The 20342-nt window shown below is 47.0% G+C and overlaps 1 protein-coding gene across 1 annotated transcript in view; it reads left to right on the top strand.

Moving 5' to 3' along the window:
* The window catches only part of NSD1 (nuclear receptor binding SET domain protein 1), a 110669-nt gene that overhangs the window by 42211 nt on the left and 48116 nt on the right, over positions 1 to 20342 (top strand). Inside the window, exon 4 of the mRNA XM_029913399.1 lies at positions 2290 to 4102. Within this exon, the coding sequence (XP_029769259.1) occupies positions 2290 to 4102 (1813 nt within the window). The remainder of the gene's footprint in view (positions 1 to 2289; positions 4103 to 20342) is intronic.

The following is a 20342-nucleotide window of genomic DNA, read 5'->3' on the forward strand; positions in this document are numbered from 1 at the left end:
GAAGTAACTTGCTTTGCTCTCCAGTGACCTCTCCTGGCTGACTCGGGGACAGACCATGCTTCCATTCTGTATTAGAGCACTACATAAAATACAATAACCGTGTTTTGAACCCTGCTTCTGTAATAAGTTATATAAGCATTTAGAGTTCCTCCTGATTTGACTTAGAAAGTGCCTCGCTGATAATACTTTGGGAGGGAGTTGCATAGTCTAGCACATCATCTGCTCGTGAAGCAGCCTCTATTTCAAAGGTACAACCCTGGAGCAGACATGCCTTTGTACAACTTAATATAATACAAGCTTCCTGCCCTGCAACCTTATAAAGATGACTGAAGAAATTCACCAGTTCAGCATTATTAAAGTGAAGGAATACAGAAGGCCACTGGATGGTTGCAAGCAGGGCCGGCTTTAGGCCAGTTCCACCAATTCCCCCGAATCGGGCCCCGCGCCTAAGAGGGCCCAGTGGCAAGGCTGCCCAGAGTGGGGGGCAAGTGGCAGAGAATCCCTTCCCTGGCTAGAGGCACCTTTTTAATTTTTACTCACCCGGCGGCGCTCCAAGTCTTTGGCAGCGGGTCCTTCAGTGCCGCCGAAGACCTGGAGCGAGTGAAGGACCCGCCGCCAAAGACTAGGAGCGCGGCCCGGTGAGTACAAGCCCCGCGTGTTTTTTTTACGTGTTTTTTTTTTTAGTCATCCCTGTCGGGGCCCTGTCGAAACTGTTCGAATCGGGCCCCACACTTCCTAAAGCCGTCCCTGGTTGCAAGTGAGCAGCCAGAGGGAAGCAGTTGTATCTTATACTGATGGTTTAACTGCTGACAGTAGTGGCTGCTTTGTTAGTGGGACAGATGTAATTGTCTCAGTGTAAGTGATTGGGTGATTGTAGTAAAAAGCACCAGAGGATTCACTACTCTTACGCTTTCCTTTCTCCTGGTTCCTTTTGTGTGGGGGATATTCCTCACCTCTTCATTCAGCATTTGCAGTTCTCGCCCTTTGTTCCCAGCTTCGTGTCTGTTAGCTCTGTGCCCAAGACTCAGGAAGTCCATGGCTTGAGTCCAGTTCTGTGAATTGCTGGGGTGTAGTGCTGGCATGGCTGCACCTATGTAAACCAAACACATTGCCTACTTGATATTCTGGGTTTGTATCAGCAAGGGGGTTGCCCGCCAGGGTCTCCCGCAAAGCTGCAAAGGATCTGGCTGCCTTGTGCCACTGGGTTACTTGCCATTCTTTAGTCAGCTGAGATTCTGTAGATCACCCTTTAAAAGAAAAGTGGTGGGAATTCAGACTGCTCCCGTGACCTGGGGTTCATTTTGGTTCAGGAGTAGTAATGAAAACCTACAGTTTGTCATTGCTCAGCTAAGAGCAACAAACCCTGATTGAAAGCCAGGCTTCTTTAAAACGACTGGTGTTCAGTCAGGCACCTACAGGATGTGCCTATCCAATGCCCTGGGCACCTTTTCTTGTGTTAAGGGTACAAAACTCAATATGGATCCTGGGAGCCTTTTAAGCAGAAAGAACAGCGGAGTGTGTTAGGGTTAGGCACATCCCTGTGGAAGTGGCGGGTTTGTACGTGGGGTGGCAGAGAAGGGGGATGCTGTGGGGAGAACAAGTTGAGATGCAGTGTGAAATAAATGGAAGCAAGAAGTGTCAGGACAGAGCAAACCAGCGCGTTCTTTATGGCATGTTTTAGAGAGACGCATGCTGAGGCCCCTCTGATGGCCCAGTGGTTGGTGCTCTGCCCTGCCATGCAGGGGCCCGTGTCGGATTCTCCTTCCTGTTGGCTGCTGTGCAGGTTGCTGCATTAGATGCATGCTGGGAGGCCAGTGCATTCAGTCCCTGAGGAAGGCCAGTGCTGTCAGGCACCCCTTTTGTCAGTAGTGACAGGTTGGGGGGGAATTGCACCCCTCCCTCCTTCGCTGGAAGAAGGATGTCGGACATGATTCAGGCTTGAGAGTGTTGGTGCCACATTAGAGAACACTGTAGGGCTGCTATTGGAGAAGCTTCAATAGCACTAGGAAAGCACGCAGGACATTAATTTACTAGTATTGTGATCCAAACAGTTCTGCAGCTGGGAGTTCCGGTGATTTCCGTTGGAGTCCTGTGCATTTGTGCTCCGTGGATGTGCTGTCCAGGAGCCATGTTAGCCATGAGGTGCTGGACTCCTGTCCCGGAGACTGCTGCTCCCGTTGGCATACACTCGAGCAGGGTAGTGTCCTCTCTTACGTGTTGTTTCACTTGATGGTTCTGCTAAATGTTTGTTTGATGGTAACCGCGCTTTGTTTTCTCTCAAACATTCAGGTTCCTCAGAGGTTTGTGGCGAAATGGGAAGTCAGTGTTGGACATGCGGAAGAATTCCTTCTCAAGGGGACTGAGGATCAAAAGTGTAGTCAGAATCCCAGCAAGCTGAAGAGTGAGGCTGTGCTGTTGGAATCCTGCACTAATGGCCCTGGAATGGAACCGGACAGGCAGCTGAACGGCTGTTTTAAATCATTGGCGTTTGACTCCAAACACTTAGCCAGGGAGAAGGGAAGGTCGTGCACTAAATCACAAGCGAAAAAGAGCTCAGACAGCAGGAAAAGGACTAGAGTAAAAAAGAGCAGCACCAGACTGGAAGCATCTAGGAGAGAAATTGGAGGAAAGGCCCCAGAGAACGTCATTAGAAACAGGGTTGCTGGGGACCTGCCGGATAAACACGCATCCCATGAACTGTGCCGGATAGCAAACAGCCTCACAGCCTCCAATGGTGCCGTGGAAAACTACTTGCTCTCTTCTTTTGGAGAAAGACGTTTTGAAAAGACAACCTTGAAACAGGAGTATCCGGCTCCTCATGGTGACTCCCTACGGGACACACTGAAAGGGGATTTGCTTTCTAGCAGCTCTACAGAGAAAGAGAAAAGCCCCGTAGGCATTCTTTGCAGTTCCAAATTACAGGTACACTATTCTACAGCTGACACTTCTATTGAGAAAAAGCAAACGGAGTCCGATTCGCTGACTTCCTTCTCAGATGATGGGACTAGTGATCTAGATACCGGGGACCAAAGTTCTGAGGCAGCCTGCAGTGCCCTGGAGATTAGTGACTCTGCAGATAAAGAAGAAAAGGAATTCTTTCCAGGGATGAGGGGAAACAGTAAATGTTCCATGTATCTCTCACAAAACAGCAACAGAAGAGCTAGGAAAAGGTCATCTAGAGATCACAGAACTCCAGCAGGCCCTAGAGGTGGCAGGAGTGATGCTGAATCTGTGGATGGGGAGCTCCAAGGAGCAGTCTCGGACACTGAGATGCCTGTTATTGCTCTGGAGTGTACTTCAGCTATGAGAAATGACCATCTTTCCCTTGCAGATAAGCACCCTACACCCCAGAATGTTTGCCGGGAGAGCTCCCACACTGGGATTACAAATCAACTGAATCTACACCTGAAAAACATCAAAGTGCCCCGGCTCATAAGTATAAGAAGCAAACACAAGGAGAGTGCTGCTGGGACAGAACCCCCTCTGCTAGAAGAGGAATGTGGTGTGAATTGCTGCTCTTCTGACACCAAAGGTTTCACTGGTCCACCTGCCAAGAGCGGGAAAGTTGATAGTCAGGAACCATTAAATAATGTGCATGAGAGAGCCAGGGATTCTGCTGAAATAGAGACCGCCGTGGTGAAGCATGTCCTCTCAGAGCTGAAGGAACTGTCCTTTAGGTCCCTTGGTGATGAAGCTAGTGACTATGGGGCACCTAAGACCACAGCACCCTTACTCTTCTCTTCTGCCTCTGGGCAGAGTCGTTTGCCCATTGAGCCAGACTACAAATTCAGCACCTTGCTAATGATGTTGAAAGATATGCATGATAGTAAGACAAAAGAGCAGCAGCTGATGTCAGTTCAGAATATGGTCCCGTATCGAAATGCTGGCATGAGCAGCTCCTCTGGAAGTAATTCTGCAAGTGGCTTGAAGGGTTTGGGTACAAAAGGACCCGCTTATAAATTAGAAAAAAATGGGGATTGCGTTCTGGAAGCAACATGTCAGAACCCCAGTGCGAGTGAATCCTCTTTTTCGTGCAGCACTACAGCCAAGATAACTGGGCGGAGTACTAACAAAAGGGAGCCCACAGTTCCTGCTCTTTCTGGTACGAATGGCACAAACTGCATCTCAAGACACAACTGTTCACAATCTAAGCAGTCATCCAAGCTAGTAGATAATGCAACATCAGTCAGAAAGGATTTAAAGCTAGAAGGGCTGAGCAAGCCTCTAAATCAGGTCTCCAGTAATATAGCGGAGAAAGCATCCCTCCCACGCAGGGATAGGCAGGGATTGGTTCCTAGTCTTGTTTATAATGAAATAGAAGAAACTGCAAGGAAAGAGTCTCTTGAGTTAATGGAGCACTCCACTGATGAAGACTCTGCATGTTCATCTGATGACAATTTAGATCATATCAGGAAGAGGCCTGAACCTGATAAAAATACTGAGAGTTGCACTTCTGCTGAAAATGGTGAGGGCCTAGAGTTGGATTCAGAAGTGAATAGCGAAAGCTCCCTGGGGGATGAGTCTAATGATGTAAACCATGTAGCACCCAAGAAGCGATGGCAGCGTTTTAACCAAAGCAGTGCTAGAACCAGTCGGCACGTCCATAGATCTAGGGACGAAGAGAGCTCCAGGGGCGCCTTTGGGGGCCTGAATTCTAGTGACTTTTCACTAAAGGGAAAGGAGTGCCTGGAGCACAGGCCTCCCACCCTTTCCCCGGGGCTTGAGGGAGACCTGACAGACCAGGACTGGGAGAATCACTTAGACTTAGTTGTGAAAAGTTTGAATGTATGTGATAAGCCAAACAATGATGTGATGCATTCAGAATCAGAGCTTTGCCGTTTTGCTTCCCAGTCTGAGTTCTCTTCACAAGGTAAGGAGTTCGATTTACACCTAAGAGTGAGTGTGTGTGTGTGTGTGTGTGTGTGTGTGTGGCCATGCGTGTGTGCATTCTGTAATCCTGTACTTTAAAAATATAAAACATCATGTTATTTGACTGGTCTAAACGGAACGTTGAGGGCAGCTAGCTGCACGCAGTGTCTGATGTCGTGTTCTTAGACATCTCCCAATAAAGTGTGGAGTAGAGAGGAGGTTGTTTGATTACATGATGATTTATTTGATATATTGGTCTAAAAGCTGAAATATATTGTGGGGAGAGATTAGCTTCTCCACAGTGAAGGGAGAAGTGAGTGTCTCTTATAAGCCGGTTTTCACTTCCACCCTCTCCCTGAAAGGTTACATCTTGCTCTTACACTGGGTAGGTCGGTTCCAGAAAGTCTGGAGGAAAACAGGTTCTGCTCTTTGAACAGTTTGTTTTTGGCTCATTTTCTCTCACACAGTTGAGTCTAGCGACCACATTTGCTTTGTTCTGTTGGTCTCAACAAGGGCTGATGCCCCAACTGTGTTTTAGGGTGGGAGTTAATTAACTATTACAAGGGGTTAATTAAAAGCTTGTGGAGTTCCTAACCCATGGGCTATTTTGGAATGGATGTTGCTGTGTTGACATTCATATTGTCCGTGAGGCGAGGAGCAGGAAGGAGAGAACCACGTGGGAGGCAGGGGCTGAATTAGATCTGGAAGAGAGGGTAGACGGACGCTTCAGCTCAGGTGAGGTGGTCTGGGAAGCAGGAGGGAGGTATCTGCAGAGGAATGGAATGTAGAGGAGCTCATGAGGTCTGCAGGGGCTCCCATCATTCAATAGTTCTGAAAAGTTTGACAACACTGAGGAAATTCAGTGCAGTTGCTCAGGTGTAGCTGAGGTAGAGTTTTGTCTGTAGACTCAGATTTGCATTGGTGATGCATGAACCAGAAAGAACCCAGCTTGGCTTTCAGATCCCAGAGTGAGCTGTAAGGCATTGGATTTGGTACCATATGACATTTTGATTAAAGAACTAGAAAAATATAAAATGAACGTATAGTGCATGTTAAATGGCTTAAAAGCTGGCTAACTGATAGGTCTCAAAATGTAATTGTAAATGGGGAATTATCAGTGAATGGGTGTGTTTCTAGCGGCATCCTGCAAGGATCAGTTCTTGTCCCTACGCTATTTAACATTTGTATTAATGACCTGGAAGAAAACAAAATCATCACCAATAAAGTTTGCAGATGACACACAAATTGGGGGAGTGGAAAATAATGAAGAGGACAGGTCATTAATACAGAGCGATCTAGATCGCTTGGTAAGCTGGGTGCAGGCAAACAATAGACATTTTAATATGGTTAGAAATGTGTATCTAGGAACAAAGAACGTAGATCAATCTTACATATGGGAGACTCTCTTCTGGGAAGCAGTGACTGACAAGGATCTGGGGACCATGGTGGATAAATAGCTGAACATGAGCTCCCAGTGCGACACTGTGGCCAAAAGGGCTAATGCGATCCTGGGATGCATAAACAGGAATCTCGAATAGGAGTAGAGAGGTTATTTTATTTTCATATTTGGAACTGGTGAGATCACTGTTTTACTACTGTGTCTAGTACTGGTGTCCAGAAGGATGTTGATAAATTGGAGAGGGTTCAGAGGAGAGCCACAAGAATGAGTAAAAAGAACAGGAGTACTTGTGGCACCTTAGAGACTAACAAATTTATTAGAGCATAAGCTTTCGTGGGCTACAACCCACTTCTTCGTTATGCATCCGAAGAAGTGGGTTGTAGCCCACGAAAGCTTATGCTCTAATAAATTTGTTAGTCTCTAAGGTGCCACAAGTACTCCTGTTCTTTTTGCGGATACAGACTAACACGGCTGCTACTCTGAAACCACAAGAATGAGTAAACAATTAGAAGACATACCTTATAGTGACAGACTCAAGGAGCTCAATTTATTGATCTTAACAAAGAGAAGGTTAAGGGATGAGTTGTTTACAGTCTAGAAGTATCTATATAGGGAACAGGAATTTAATAATGGGCTCTTCAGTCTAGCAGAGAGAGGGATAACATGATCCAATGGCTGGAAGCTGAGGCTAGACAAATTCAGACTGGAAATAAGGGGCAAATTTTTTACTATGAGCGTAATCCCCCATTGGAACAATTTCCCAAGGGTTATGGTGGATTCTCCATCGCTAGCACTTTTAAATCAAGTCTGGATGTTTTTTCTAGGAATTGGTCTAGGAATTATTTTGCGAAAGTTCTCTGGTCTCTGTTCTACTGGAGGTCCACACAATTGTGCCTTCTGGCCTTGGAATCTATGAGTCTTGCAGTTTTGGCCATTAGGAAAGCAGCATTAATCTGAGCAAATTTAATAGAGAGTCCTTGAGACACAATGAACATGGAACCTCCACGAGGCCAATTTTACATAGTCACTTTTCAGAGCAAAACAGAGCTTTACGGTAGCCTGGATGGGGAACTCTGATGTGGTTAGTGTGTGGAGTGGATGGCCGAATGCTTAGATCAAAGGCTCAGGGGCCCTTCCCTGGGAATGGATAACTACAACTTTGACAAGGGATAGCATCTCCAGTGCTAATGCAGAGACAAGGGCAGAGGAACCCCTATGGTTTTGTTGTGTTTATCACTTACAGTTCAGTACAATACTAGATTTTTAATTCCTGTATGTAAAGATTTTACAGTACCTTCTGTTTCAAGCCTGATTCAGTTTTCCTTTTCTATTTTCTATATGTGTATTTAGCCCATTTCTAGCGTTAGACTCTAAATAAAATGGTCTGTTTTCTCCCCCACCTTGTGCAGACAGCTTTATTTGAAATAAGAGTAGTAATAAACCAGGGGACTGAGGGGGCAAATAGGGTCCAACACAACTGTCTTCTTCATCCACGGAGCAACTGTAAATTAAAACACCTTCAAATAAAGGTTATTTGGTGGCAGTGAAAATAAAATCTTAATTATTTTGTCCGCCCTTGAAACGACCTGATCCACCAAACTGCGTTGTGGGGCAGAAGTCTGATCCAGCAGCCAGTGTTACAAAACCACCATCAATTATTATAACCGCAAGAATTCTAGAATTTGAGTTTACTTTCCACTAATTTTGCTGTGTGTTTACTGTTCATGTCGGTTTACTCTGCCACTTGCCCTTTTTATATTAGTCGTTATTTCCTGATTCCCATCCGTGCGTGCCACGGCACAAAACAGACAGGCAGCTGCTGCCCCACTGGGCATCTGTAGATAGGCTGAACAGGTGTATAATACACTGGTGACCAGGTGACGATCCCGTCTCAAAATGGTGACTTCTTAAGTAATTCATTGAATCCTCTGTTTGTTGTTGCATAGTTTCTGAGCACCAAGCAGTGTGTTGCTGTTTCACAAAAACAAAGGTGTAATCCCCACCCCAAGGCGGTGCCATGTAAATTATCAATGACACAGGAAACAGTCACAAACCGGCAAAGGGAGAGACGTGAGTGCGAAGGTCTCGAGGTTGCTTGAGGGGCATCCATGTCCTGATGATTTGGTGATCCTTTTATAACGTGAACGTGAACCCCTCATATTGTTAAGGTGAAATGGTAGGAGGGACTGGAACAAAGTGAGGGAGGGGGCTCGGCAAAGAGGCTGGAGGGCCCTTGCAGATAACTAGGGCTTCGTGTCAGTCATGGAGGGTGCGGAGGTCATGGATTCCGTGATTTTCCACGACCTCTGTGACTTCTGCAGAGGCCAGTGTGGCTGACTCCAGGGCCGCCCAAGTAGCTGTCCCCGGGGCCTGCCATTGCTGGAGCAGCTCTGCAGCTAGCCGCTTGGGCGGCCCCAGGGCCAGCCACACCAGCCTCTGCTCTGGGCAGCTGGCACCAGTACCGCCGAGCAGCGGCTCCAGGGCGGCTGGAGCAGTCGCTGCTGGTGGTCCCCAAGGCGGCTGGAGCAGCCGATGTTCCAGTGGCCCCCGGCAGCTGGTGCCACTGACATCCCCCCCACCCCCCGGTTTAGTCAGGGGTATTTATAGTATAAGTCATGGACAGATCACGGGGCTGTGAATTTTTGTTTATTGCCCGTGACCGGCCCATGACTTTTAGTAAAAACACCCTTGACTAAATCGTAGGCTTACAGATAGCGCATGGAGGTGTTCATGAGCAAGGGAGGCAGAAAGGGGGGCGAGCAGGGGAGGCCTCCATGGACATTGGCTGAGAGCTGCGTTGGGTAGGAGAACTCTAGCTGCAGGGACAGGTGTGTTGATGATAAGTTACAAATTAGAGCGATGTCCACAGTGAAGCCTAACCCCAGCCTAGCCTTTCCCCACCACTCACCTACCCGCCTGTAACCTCACCCCTGGGGAAATGCATAGGCTTTGCAGCATGCCCTGAAGGACATGGGTTCTGCCTCTCTCAGACCAAGGGGCCGAAGATTCGTTGTCTATAGTGGAGCACAGAGAATGCTGTGAGATCACCCGTGTAGTGGTGGTGCTGAGTAAACGTGTCATGTTGTGAAGAATACACACATGGAAGCTATTCTGCCTTCCATGGTATCGGACAAAGGTTGGCTGTTAGGAAGGCTGAGAGAATGGTATGCGCTGTGACCTTTCCCCAGTCCATAACCACGCAGGGGGTTGGCAAAGAATGGTTAGTGGCTTATGAACGAGACTAGTTTTCCTCATAGTAGCTGCGCTTTGAGAGAGTACCGCTAATCCTTGTCTGCAGCACCTAGTGTAAGGCCTTCTCTACGCTTCACAGGCTTTACTGATACAGCCGTGCCAGCAGAGCCCTAGTGTAGATGCAGCGTATGCCAACAGGTGTTTTTCTGTCAGCATAGTAACACCACTTCCCTGAACAACCCAGGCAACCTTAGCTCTGCCCTTTTCCAGCAGTGCTGCAGTACGCCCAGTTCACACACACCCCTTTTCGCTGACAACCACACAATTGCTGAAATGTACAAGCTCTTCCCCTCCTTTTACAGCCCAGTCACATTCTCCCACGGGATTCCATCCCACACTATTAAAGGGAAAAAGGGAAGAAAAAGGGTGGCCTGCGCCCCCTTCCCTCTAGGCCCTGGAGCAGGCACTAGCACAGGTGTGCAAAGGTGGGACTAGAAACATCAGTGGTGGGCTGTGTTAGGGGGCTTATTCCTTTACCCTCTCACTTCCCTGGTCCTTCTCGCATGAACAGAGAGCAAATAGATATTTAGGCCTGTTTGCAAAGGCCTATACTTTAAGAATTTAGGTGTATTTTTATTACTTAGCTAGTTATAGAGGTATACAAGAGAGAATCAAAATTACTGTTTGCTGGTGTAAGGGCCTTTTTTTACTGAGACAGTTTGAGGCTCTGTTCTTAGGCTAAGTAAGGCCTTTGGCTAAGCAGCAGAGGCAGCCATAAGCTGAGAAGTGAACGGTCACATGGAAATAAGGTGCCATTGGGCTGTTAGGAATACAATCCTGTCCTGATATTTTTATTACCTTTAGAGACAGGGAAGAGCCTAGAAGATGTAAAAGGAAACTTAGTTTGATAGCATTTTGTTTGGCAAGAACTTACTTATTAATAGCTGGGATGTAAAATTTTTATTTTTGTATTGTTTTATTACTGTAGTTTTTACTTTTTTATTGTTTGTATAATTTTTGTGTGGTTCTGTGATTGTTTTTGTTTGCTGTATAATTAATTTTGTTGGGTGTAAACCAATTAAGGTGGTGGGATATAATTGGTTAAATAACCATGTTACAGTATGTTAGGATTGGTTAGTTAAATTTTAGTAAAATGATTGGTTAAGGTATAGCTAAGCAGAACTCAAGTTTTACTATATAGTCTGCAGTTAATTAGGAAGTAAGGGGGGAATGGGAACGGGGAATGGGGGTGGGGGAATTGGAATTATGTTTTGCTAAAGGGGGGAATGGGAACAGGGACACAGGCAAGGCTCTGTGGTGTTAGAGCTGGAAAGGGGGACACTAAGGAAGGAAACTGGAATTATGCTTGCTGGAAGTTTACCCCAATAAACATTACATTGTTTGCGCCTTTGGACTTCGGGTATTGTTGCTCTCTGTTCATGCGAGAAGGACCAGGGAAGTGAGAGGGTAAAGGAATAAGCCCCCTAACATCTGGTGCCGTTGACTCGGATGCATTGCATCAGATAGGTGAGTGGCAGCCTGTAAGTCCCCCTCCCCAACAGTCTGCGCAGCTGCTTGGAGGGGGTATAGCGAACTCTCGTGATGGTAGTTGCGGGTTCTGGCAAGCCAGGGTAAAGGATTTTTTGAATACATGGATAAGGAAGAACCAGGGCCCATACCAGGTGCAGGGGTCAGCCTGGGATGAGATTAAAAAGGAAATGGAGGAAGTGTTAGGGGACCCAGAGGGATGGGGGGTGGCTGAGGAGCCCACCCTCCTTTGGTATATGGGTAGTGGAAGAAGGTCCCTGCCCATTGGGACTGAATGCCTTCCAGGGAAAGGAGGCACTTCAGTCTGCTTGTGAGAGGTTTGAAGTAAGGGCAGCATTATGGGAAGCTGCCAGTAATCTTTCAAGTTTGGTGCTGTTTCAGCAAGGGATGCTGAAGGGTTGTAAAGTAGTTAGGGGGTGGTTAAAAATAACTTGGCACAACAGGGTTTAAAATCAGAAGCAGAGTTAACAGACCACCTTTAGAGACAGGAGCTGGGACTTGGTCCTTGGTCCTGGAAAAGTGGAGGGGGAAAAAAAAAAGTTCCAAAGTAAAAAATGGCCGGGTTTGCAGAAGCAGGTAACAACCCCCACTCTTCTCCCAAAGCCAGGATGAGAACCTGGGGGGAAGGGTTCCCAACTGTTTCAACCCGGAAAGCCTACTCTTAGTTCAACGCTAACTGTATCCTTTTCTTCTTTTCCTTCTTCTTTCTCTCCGTTTACTTAATTTGCTGCCCGTAGCCTGTACTTTAAACTAACCTGGCAGGCTTCATTGGTTTCTTTCCACCTCTTTCCCCCTCCTCTCCCCCCGCCTTTCCACAGGCTGTCCATGGGGCAATGGTGTCTCCCTCAAGCTACACAGGCCAGAACAAAGTGGCTACGTAGAAACCCTCACGCTTTTTTCTTTATTGTAATCCTTCTGGGCCGCACCTCTGTGCATGCGAAGAGAACATGTTCTTAAATGCCAGTCTTTTGGGACCCCCAAAGATGTAGTAGGTGCCAGGCACTGCCTGGGGTAAACGTTGACCGACTGAGACCATTTTGACCTGGCACCACAGCAACAGTTTGATCTCTAGCTCCACACACAAAAAAACCCACCTAGAAACTTTTTGAAAAACGACTGTCTTTTTCTGAGCTTGTGTCTCTGTAACCCCTGGCTTAAATGGATCCAAATGTGGTTCACTCAAGGAAAAGTGAATTTCAAGAAAATCCGTGCAAGCATGCGGATTTTAGAGCACTTAGAAGCATTGACCTCTACAGCCCCATCTGCAGAACAGGAGGCTCTGTGAGGTGTGAAGTGGCCCCTTCATCTCAATGGGATGGTCTCAGTTGAATGAGAACACCCCCAGGGAATGGGACAGCCTGGAGACAGCTCTGATACATGTGAACAGCTCCCTTTGTCTCAGGCTATGTCTACAGCACAGACCTTACAGTGGCACAGCTCTACGGCTGCAGCTGTCTCTCCCGTGTAGCCGCTCTAAGCCGGCAGGAGAGAGCTCTCCCGTCAGCACCATTAAACCACCCCCAATGAGCGGTGCTAGCTATGTCGGTGGGAGAGCTTCTCCCGCCGACAGTGCTGTCCACACCGGCACTTTTGTTGGTGAAACTTATGTCAGGAGTGTGTTTGTCTCTCCGTCCCCCCGACTGACAAAATTTTACTGACGAAAGTGCTAGTGTAGACATCGCCTCAGTGCCGGCTCCCATCCCCCTATTTGAGCAGTGTAGAGTCTGTGATATGCATGAAGTTTGCCTGTTCTCAGCTCCCCACCCAGAGGGACAGGACATCCCCAGACCCTGGTTCACATGGGGAGCACCGAGGGGGCCTCAGACCCTCCCAGAAGGGCCAGCACCCCCAGAATCCAGCTCACATGAAGAGTGTAGGATGGGGAGTATCCAACTCCCTGTAGAAGGGCCCAGCCTGGGCCCCCCAGATCCTGGCACACACATGGGAGGGCAGCGAGAGGGGCTCAGACCCCCATACAGGGGCAAGAGACTGACAGATTTAGGCAAACATAGGGAGAGGGAGATGTGGGGCTGAAGGTGCCCCTGCCCCTGCTCTTCCCTGAGGCCCGTTTCCCACTGCCCAACCTCCCTCCCCTTCTCACCACCCATCTCCCCTTCTCTCCTCCTCTTGATGCAGACCCAAATCCCTCTCCCACTATTCCCCCACTCGTCTGCCCCGAGTACCACTCCCCTCCCAGAGAGCGTTCATATGGCTAATTTCCCCCCAAAGATTTTGAGGGCATGGGGGGTTTGGGTGCATTGGCAAAGCTGTGGATTTCAGAGGGGTTCAGGTACAGGGTTGGAGGCACTGGCAGAGTGGGGGATGTAGGAGGGTGGGGGTGCAGAATGATTGGGGTGCATTGCCAGAGCTGAGGGTGCAGGGATTAGGGGTGGACTGGCAGAGCTATGGTTTAACGTTGCCAGTGAAAATGTGCCCTTAGTCTTTTGACCCCAACCACTATACATAACGGCCACTTGCTTTGAAATTAGCATTTTCTGTTAAAGTCCTTAGGTCCTTCATTAGCATTTCACAAGGTATCTTTGATGGGTTATTTAGTTACAGGGTATACACCATGTAAATGTTTGCTGTTGCATTACAACAGGAACAGATAAGTGAAAACAATACAAGTAACATTCCACAAGTTTTCATGAAGTTTAAACATTTGAACACACACTTTGATCTGTTCTAACACACAAGTGAATTGGCCTGGGGTTCTGGCCTGAGCTGGCACCTGGTTTGCCAGCATCATAATGTCATTTACCAAACGGTGATAGCACATTCGACCAGATTGTAGTGCCAGAGATGTTGCCTACAGAAGAACGTACAGGTATCTGAAATATATAGGGCTGCTACATGGGCTTCAGTACATATGTTTCAGACACATTAGGCCCTGATCCATGCTCTCAGATCTGATGCGGCACTTGGCTTTGCAATATATCTGCAGTTCTAAGCAAATTCTGGTCTCTGTTTCGAAGCTCCCTCATCCATCCGGGGTTACTGCTCGGAAGCCACCTGAAGTGGAGCACCTCCTACTCGAAGAAGAGGAGGAGGTTACTCACTTTGTGCAGTAACTGTGGTTCTTCCAGATGTGTGTCCCGGTTGGTGCTCCACTACTTGCCCTTCTGCCCCTCTGCTTCTGACTGGCCCTTAGGGGACTGTGTTAGAGTGAACCTGGGCCTTTGAGGCCCCCTGCTGAAGTTCCCACGGTCCTACCACACCCAGCCCCAGGAAAGGAGTGGTGAAAGTGGGTCCTCCAGGTCTGCCTAGAGAGGCTGCGTGGAAGCAGCCAATCAGAGCCCAGCAGCACCAGATAAAAGGTGCTGCTCTTGCTGGCTGGGACCTGAGGAGCAAGGAAAGGGGGCTCATTGCTGGTCACAGGAGCTCAAGAAGAGAACCAGAAGACGAATTCTATTGGTACTTGCATTCTGCGAGGACAAAGATGATTTGAGAACTTCCATCCCGAGGCCAGGGTGAAGAGAGAGGCGCTATGTGGGAGAAATCCCAGGGAATAACAGCACCAAACTGAAGGCAGTTGTATGTGGCTGTTGTGTGTAGGGTCCCTGGGTTGGGACCCAGAGTAGTGGGAGAGCCCAGATCTCCCCCATTGGCCACTGGGAAAGTGGCCTAGGCACTAAGGAGGGAACAAGGCTTGCTTAGAAGCCTGAGTGAAGGGCAGGATTTAAAGGGCCCAGGGATGGGGCTGAAGACCCTGGTGAGGCCTGACAATTTGTTGGACTCCTTGCTATGCCAGAAGGGGTCCATCCGTTTTAGACAGGTTTTAGTAAGGTTACTAAGGGGCTTGGGGTAGTGTCAGGGTGGCTAAATGGAAATGAGGATGTGGAAATAGAAATTACCAAATTCAAGGTGGAAATCAAACTCAAACAGTTTAATGGGACCAAATGGGGGGGCCTAGATAATCTCCATCCAAGAATATGAAAGGAACTGGCACATGGAAATTGCAAGCCCAATAGCAAGGATTTTTCATGAATCTTGTAAACTTTGGGGTCGTACGCCATGACTGGAAAATTGCTAATATAGTTCCTATTTTTAAGAAAGGGAAGAAAAGTGATCCGGGAAACTACAGGCCTGTTAGTTTGACCTCAAGTGAAAGAGAAAATAGTTAAGGACATAGCGGTAAACAGTAACTGGGATAAAATACAACATGGTTTTACAAAAGGTAGATTATGCCAGACCAATCTGATCTTTCTTTGAGAAGACAACTGATTTTTTTTTAGGTCAAGGAAATGCAGTAGATTTAATCTACCTGGATTTCAGTAAGGCATTTGATCAGTTCCACATGGGAAATTATTAGTTAAATTGGAGAAAATGGGGATTAATGTGAGAATTGAAAGGTGGATAAGGAACTGGTTAAAGGGGAGACTATAACGGGCATACGGAGAGGTGAACTGTCAGGCTGGAGGGAGGTTACTAGAGGAGCTCCTCAGGGATCAGTCTTGGGACCAATCTTATTTAATATTTTCATTAATGATGTTGGCACAAAAAGTGGGTGTGTGCTAATAAAATGGAGGATGACAGCCAGTTGGGAGGTATTGCCAGTACGGAGGAGGACCGGAATACCATACAAGAAGATCTGGACGACCTTGAAAACTGGAGTAATAGAAATGGGGATGATATTTAATAGTGCAAAGTGAAAGGCCATGTACTTAGGGACTAACAACAAGAATTTTTGCTATAAGATGGGGGCGTATCAGCTGGAAGCGACAGAGGAGGAGAAAGATCTGGGTGTATTGGCTGATCACAGGAAGACTATGAGCTGCCAATGTGATACGGCTGTGAAAAAGGCAAATGAAGTCCTAGGATGCATCAGGCGAGGTATTTAAAGTAGAGACAGGGAAGTGTTAGTATCATTATACAAGGCACTGGTGAGACCTCATAAGAAAGATGAATTCAAACGGGAACAGATGCAGAGAAGGGCTACTAGGATGGTGTGAGGAATGGAAAATCTGCCTTCTGAGAGGAGACTCAGAGAGCTTGGCTTGTTTAGCCTAACAGAATGAAGGCTGGGGGGAGATATGATTGCTGTTTGTAAATACATCAGAGGGATAAATACCAGGGAGGGTGAGGAGTTATTTAAAGTAAGCACCAATGTGGACACAAGAACAAATGGATATAAACTGGTCATCAACAAGTTTAGGCTTGAAATTAGGTGAAGGTTTCTAACCATCAGAGGAGTGAAGTTCTGGAACAGCCTCCCAAGAGGAGCAGTGGAGAAAAAAACCTAACTGGCTTCCAGACTGACTTTGATAAGTTTATGAAGGGGATGGTGTGATGAGACTGCCTACAGTGGCATGTGGCCTACCTGCGACTGCTAGCAGCAAATATCTCCAAAAGTTGGTGATGGGACACTAGATGGGGAGGGCTTTGAGTTATTACAGAGAATTCTTTCCCAGGTGTCTGGCTGGTGGGTCTTGCTCACATGCTCCGGGTCTAACTGGTTGCCATATTTGGAGTCGGGAAGGAATTTTCCCCCAGGTCAGATTGGCAGAGACCCTGGGGGGGTTTCACCTTCCTCTGCAGCATGGGCCACGGATCACTTGCAGCTTTGAAATAGTGTAAATGGTGGATTCTCTGTAACTTGAAGTCTTTAAATCATGAGTTGAGGACTTCAGTAACTCAGCCGGAGGTTATGGGTCTATTACAGGACTGGGTGGCTGAGATTCTGTGGTGTGCAATGTGCAGGAAGTCAGACTAGATGATCATGATGTTCCCTTCCGTCATTAATGTCTATGAGACTGCTTAATTTGCTTAATTGCCTTTGGTGAGGGACCTTGTCAAAGGCTTTCTGAAAATCTAAATATACTAGATCAACTGGATCACTCTTGTCCACATGTTTGTTGATCCCCCCTCAAAGAATTGGCAAGGCATGATTTCCCTTTATATAAAGCCCTGTTGACTCTTCACCAAGAGTCATGTTCATCCATGTATCTGATAATTCTGTTCTTTACTATAATTTCAACCAATTTGCCTAGTACTGAAGTTAGGCTTACCGGCCTGTCATTGCCAGGATCACCTCTGGAGTCTTGTTAAAAAAATCTGTTACATTAATTATCCTCCTGTCATCTAGTACAGAGGCTGATTTAAGCTATAGGTTACATACCACAGTTAGTAGTTCTGCAATTTCATATTTGAGTTTCTTCGGAACTCTTGGGTGATACCATCGGTCCTGATGACTTACTACTATTAAATTTATCAATTTATTCCAAAACCACCTCTATTGACGCCTCAATCTGGGACCGTTCCTCAGATTTGTCACCTAAAAGGAATGGCTCCGGTTTGGGAATCTCCCTCACATCCTCAGTCATGAAGACAGATGTAAATAATTCATTTAGCTTATCTACAATGGCCTTGTCTCCTCTAGTGCTCCTTGAGCTCCTCAATTGTCCCGTGGCCCCACTGATTGTTCGACAGGCTTCCTACTTCTGATGGATGGACTTACATTTTTTTTCTTCTGTTTATCTTTTGCTAGTTGCTCTTCAAATTCTTTTTTGGCCTGACTAATTATACTTTCACACTTGACTTGCCAGAATTTATGCTTCTTTCAAAAGAAACCTGATGAGGTTCAACAAGGACAAGTGCAGAGTCCTGCACTTAGGACGGAAGAATCCCATGCACTACTACAGACTAGGGACCGAATGGCTAGGCAGCAGTTCTGCAGAAAAGGACCTAGGGGTTACAGTGGACGAGAAGCTGGATATGAGTCAATAGTGTGCCCTTGTTGCCAATAGGCTAATGGCATTTTGGGCTGTATAAGTAGGAACATTGCCAGCAGATGGAGGGACGTGATCATTCCCCTCTATTCGGCATTGGTGAGGCTTCATCTGGAGTACTGTGTCCAGTTTTGGGCCCCACACTACAAGAAGGATGTGGAAAAATTGGAAAGAGTCCAGCAGAGGGCAACAAAAATGATTAGGGGGCTGGAGCACATGACTTATGAGGAGAGGCTGAGGGAACTGGGATTGTTTAGTCTCCAGAAGAGAAGAATGAGGGGGGATTTGATAGCTGCTTTCAACTACGTGAAAGGGGGTTCCAAAGAGGATGAAGCTTGGCTGTTCTCAGTGGTGGCAGATGACAGAACAAGGAGCAATGGTCTCAAGTTGCAGTGGGGGAGGTCTAGGTTGGATATTAGGAAAAACTATTTCACTAGGAGGGTGGTGAAGCACTGGAATGGGTTACCTAGGGAGGTGGTGGAATCTCCTTCCTTAGAGGTTTTTAAGGCCCGGCTTGACAAAGCCCTGGCTGGGATGATTTAGTTGGGGATTGGTCCTGCTTTGAGCAGGGGGTTGGACTAGGTGACCTCCTGAGGTCCCTTCCAACCCTGATATTCTGATTTTCTTCAGTAGGATTTCTCTTCCGAGCTGTCAAAAAGGCTAACAATGTTAAGAAAGGGATCAGAAAATATCATAATGTCACTATATAAATCCCTGGTGCGCCCACACCTTGCATACTGTATGCAATTCTGGGCACCCCATCTCAAAAAATATATATTAGAATTGGGAAAGGTACAGAGAAGGGCAACAAAAATTATCAGGGGTGTGGAGCAGCTTCTGTATGTTGAGAGATTAAAAAGACTGGGACTGTTCAGCTTGGAAAAGAGGATGGGGGTGGAGGGGATGTGATAGAAGCCTATAAAATCATGACTGGTGCGGAGAAAGTGACTAAGGAAGTGTTGTTTACTCCTTCACTGCCCCCAAAACAGCCCACACAATAATTGTCAAGCGAGCAAGCAAATAGCAAACAAATAGACAAATAAATTAGCAGACAACCTCCCCTTCCCCAATCTGTAGTTGGTCCTCCTTCACCTGGAGAACTCCCTCCCAAACCTCCCCTTTGCGCTCCTGTTCGCCAACTCCTGTCTGACCGAAAATCTGGTTTTCCCCTTTGCTGGGACCGTTCCTTAGACACAGACTTTAAGGACGTATTTTCAGTATATTTATGTAACTCCTCACACAACCATCCATCCATTTCGCCATAATATTGACCCCGGCTTTCGTTTGAGATCTCGCCGGACGTTCTTTGAACTAGGGTGCACATGTCAGACTCAGGAGATTCCTGTAACCGCTCGGCATCCCCTTAGTGCCCCTTGCCAGTTGGCACAGGGGTTCTTGGGTCACAGAGTGCACTGGCAGAGCTGGTGGTGCAGGGAGCCAGGGTGCATTGGCAGAGCTGTGGGATGCCATGGCTCCCCCACCTGAGCCCCCAACCCCTTTTGCCTCCCTTACCCTCCATCCCCATTTATCCCCTGCCCCAGAATCTCCCTCCCCTCGCTGCAGGCCAAAATCCCACTCCCCCATTTCTTCACCCCCTACTACTTCTCCCCGTCCCAGGAAGCAAACACGTGTCTAATTTCCCCCCCAAATATTGTGATTACATTTCCCCCAAAATGAAATTGCTACCCACAACTCTCAAATTGCAGCCACTCACTTCAAAATGTTTTTGTCTTTGGAGCCGGCTTCTGGTTGATTTACCCCTAGATATGTCTGTGGAAGGGTGAGTTCATAGCCATCAATCTCAAGGAGGCCTGTGATTCATGCAGTCATTTGTACTGCTCAGTTTAACACTATAAGGCAGCAGAAGGGAACTATTTTTGGGGGAGAGGCTGTAACTTGGGAATCTCTCAGTCAATGACCTCAAATTTGGATCACTAATGCTGTGCTAAACCCCTGTGAAGCACCCCGAATTTCAAAGCACTTCAATTAATCATTTGGATTTTAGAGCACTTACAAGAGTTGAGCTTTAAAGCATATAAAATGGCAGGAGTAGAAACCCTCTAGTTATGTGTCTGTTATGGACTGTGTAAAAATGTCCATTTTCTTAAATACACTTCACAAGTTAGGTCCCCAGAGATTCAGGGGGTGCCATGCACTACCTTGGGTAATACTCCGCTGAGACCATTCTGACCTGCATCACATCAGTAGTTCGATCTCTAGGCAAAGACACGCCACTTAGACAGGTTTTTTTTTTAATGGCTATTTTATTGCTGGGGCTTAAATCTCTGGAACTCTTGGCTCAAATGACTCCAAATTTGGGTCACTAATCCTACCCTGCGCTCTCCTGAGGCACACCTAATTTCAAAGAAATCTGACTAAGCACGTTGATTTCAGAGGACTTAGAATGGTCCACCTTTAAACAGATGTCATGATGCAACCTTAACTATAGTAGTGCTCCCGCATAACTATAATTACAGGCTGTATCCTGAGCTGCGGAAGTTCTCAGCTACAGTATTATTTGCCCTCTCAATTCAAATGGAATATTTCTGGTACCAGTGTAATTGCTACACCAAATGAGCAAAAAGGGAGGATGATTGGAAGTTGCT

Source organism: Terrapene carolina, unplaced genomic scaffold (assembly GCF_002925995.2).
Source record: "Terrapene carolina triunguis isolate 2854851 unplaced genomic scaffold, T_m_triunguis-2.0 Scaffold629, whole genome shotgun sequence".
Taxonomy (NCBI): Eukaryota; Metazoa; Chordata; order Testudines; family Emydidae; genus Terrapene; species Terrapene triunguis.